At 38.9% G+C, this 2829-nt stretch overlaps 1 protein-coding gene across 1 annotated transcript in view; it reads right to left on the bottom strand.

Annotated features, from left to right (window-relative positions):
* Nucleotides 1-1061: 1061 nt before the first annotated feature.
* The window catches only part of LOC104290423 (phosphatidylinositol 3-kinase regulatory subunit alpha-like), a 5871-nt gene continuing 4103 nt past the window's right edge, over nt 1062-2829 (bottom strand). Inside the window, 3 exon segments of the mRNA XM_009889515.1 lie at nt 1062-1251; nt 1712-1832; nt 1835-1881. Of these exon segments, the coding sequence (XP_009887817.1) occupies nt 1062-1251; nt 1712-1832; nt 1835-1881 (358 nt within the window).

Raw genomic sequence — 2829 nt, 5'->3', positions numbered from 1 at the left:
TTTTAAAACTTTGAGCTAATAGCTCGATATTCTATACAAAGAAAATTGTAAAATATTTCATAGTTTTAATTCTGAAATCAACTCTTGTTGGCTTTCTGCACATTTTTTTAAAAAAACAAACAACAAAATTAATAACAAAAAATAATCATCAGAACAAAATATTCCCAGGCAAAAGACAGAAAGAGAAAAGACAACAAGGAAATAAGAAAGAAAAGCAAGCTTAACCTGTAAATATGCTTGAAAGAAGATTACAGCCTAAAGAAAATCGAGTATTGCATAGCACAGTCTAAGAATTCAGCTTTCAGCAAACAGAAAAAGGAAAACAGAAGCAGTTTGGTATTGACAGTTTCCATCAATGATAATCATCCAATACTATGTACATTATTATATACTGTATGTCATTGAAAGTTCTGTTTTCTTCAGTCTTAAATATATTCTTAAAACAGGATTTTTAAATGTTTAAACAAAACACTTCCTGGCACTTCACTATTACCATTCCTCTGAACAACATACTGTAACTTTTAAAGTGTCCCTTAGAAATGAAAGTGCCATTCTGCTACATATCATTCACTAGAAAACAAAAAAATCCACAGTGCTGCATGTCTGGGTCCACAGAGTGCAACAACACCAAATCCAAGCCAGGTCTTGATCAAGAAATTCCAATAATCGAATGACAAAGACCTCTTACACCTTGTCTCTGGAGAATCCAACGTTCTTGCTGGTAAAGCTTCAGAAGTGGTCGCAAACAAGCACCATGGTTAAAGGTCTCTATGTCCCCGCAGGGAGATCAGGTTAGGATTTCTCTCTCTTTTGTTTTTCTTTTCTTAATTAAAAAAAAAAGCACTTCAGACTAGAAACATACATTCACAGCTTAATACTGTGATCTCTCCAACTGCAGTTGTGAAGGATAGCTCTAGTCCCATCTGAAGACAGATAGATAGCTTTGGTTCTGCAGCTCAGATTCTTGAGTAAGGCTGAAAGGAGCGTTCTCTCTCCAAAGGCCTCAATGTTGTCAAATCTTCTTTAGAAAAAAACCCAAATAATCCAGAGTATTAAGATCTTCATCGCCTCTGCTGTGCATATACTGGGTAGGCTAGTGTGACATTGAGGGAGTCATTGTGCTGCACAAGTAATGTGTGTTGATAATGTAGAACCAGTTCTTTGAGCGAGTTGTACAAATTATATGGCTCTGCAAATCCATACCCAGTGGGTGTTTTGTTTATCACACAGTGCTTTACTTCTCCATCCACCCTAAAGAGGAAAAAAAGAAAAAAACCCCAGTCTTTACTTTGTCAATACAGTAAAGTTAAGCTAGAAAATACGGTATTGGCAATAAATCTTAAAGTGCTAGTCACTACATAGAATTCCTGTCTTCTGTGGTGGGATAATGGTAAAAGCCTAGGTTTAACCCAAATTCCCAGATGCTGTGCTAGCTTAGGGAGGCAGGAGATAGGTAGGACTTAGCAGCTGCACATAAAGGAGTGCATCCATGCTCTGGTTTCCCTTCTCCATGAGGCTTATCTGTGGGAGTGGCACAGGTTTGAGCTGTGTAGGAAATGGAGCAGCAATAAGGATGGCCTCAGGACTTGTTGGTCTGCTTCTAAGACCAAAGATCCAATGGGATCCATGCATATGCAAGTGTCTATCTGCCCCTGGCTCAAGGTAGGTGCCTCAAATGTTGGTTATATCATTCACAAATTAGGGTACATACACAACAGAGCAAGCATAGCAGCCTTGTTTGCTGCTCTCTCGAACAAGGAATGTTCCATCTCGCTTTCCCCGCAGCAGATTTTCAGCTTGGCTTCTATTGATATTTCCCACATTCCATGTTTCTCATCATGATGGGGCAAGTCCTCATCATCTTCTACCATAGAGTATTGGCTGTTGAAATAGGAAAAAATGTGTTTGTGAAACACATTGCAGAGCAAAATCCATGAATTAAGTAGTCCCCCTTTCATATTACTTGAAAAAACAAAAAAGTCAGTGGTTAGTAGGATGTCTCCCTGGTAAAACTAGGGATGTAAACCATGTAATACTGCAACATTTCAACCACTGAATAAAAATAAAATATAAGTTCTGGTTCTTGTTTCTTTTAAAATACACTCATGTAAATCTGAAGAAGGATATAACAGGATGCTGTGCTATCTTTCAGAATCTGCTGCGAGCACTTCAGTACTTCTACTATTGCTCAGTGTTTTGGTAAATAGCAAGCCCAACGAAATCAATACCCTCTGAGTCATCTTCATTTCCAAAGATCAGAACGCTAGGTCAGCAGTGTCGATCATGCAATGTATCGACTACACCTGCTGCTTGGGAAAGCAATGAGCAGTTGTATAGGTAGACAGGTTAATTATTTGTAGGGTGATGGTTTTGTGGAAAGGGTGGAACAGTAGAGTGCTCTCTCTCCTTATAACCAGATTATGAGAAGAGCATATAATATAGGGCCTTCTCTACCAAAACAGCTACCAACTATAAAGCTGATTCAGAGTTATATAGAACCCTCTGAGCTAAAGCCCACCATGAAAGAAGGTTTCTCTGGTTCATCTGTGTGGACACCACTTTGATATTCTGCAGTTCCAGAGCTCCCCACTTGCCCAGCAGCCTGCACTGGTGGGCCCTGCCTCTCCTGCTCAGCTTGCAATCAGTCTGTGTTTGGCTAATGAATTTATTCTTTCTGTAATAGTTTTTTAATCAGTTTTCCTTGCTCTAAGAAAACATGACTTCTCACTCATCCACAGTTCTGTCTTTCTGAAGTTTCTCAAAGTAGTTTACAGAAATCAGCAACCTCACACAGAACACACAGAATTCAATTTTTCAGAAAGAAGGGTG

The sequence above is a fragment of the Charadrius vociferus genome, unplaced genomic scaffold (genome assembly GCF_000708025.1).
Source record: "Charadrius vociferus isolate BGI_N301 unplaced genomic scaffold, ASM70802v2 scaffold518, whole genome shotgun sequence".
In the NCBI taxonomy this organism is placed as follows: domain Eukaryota; kingdom Metazoa; phylum Chordata; class Aves; order Charadriiformes; family Charadriidae; genus Charadrius; species Charadrius vociferus.
Note: the sequence above shows the minus strand (reverse complement) of the source record. Positions and strands in the feature narration are given on the sequence as shown.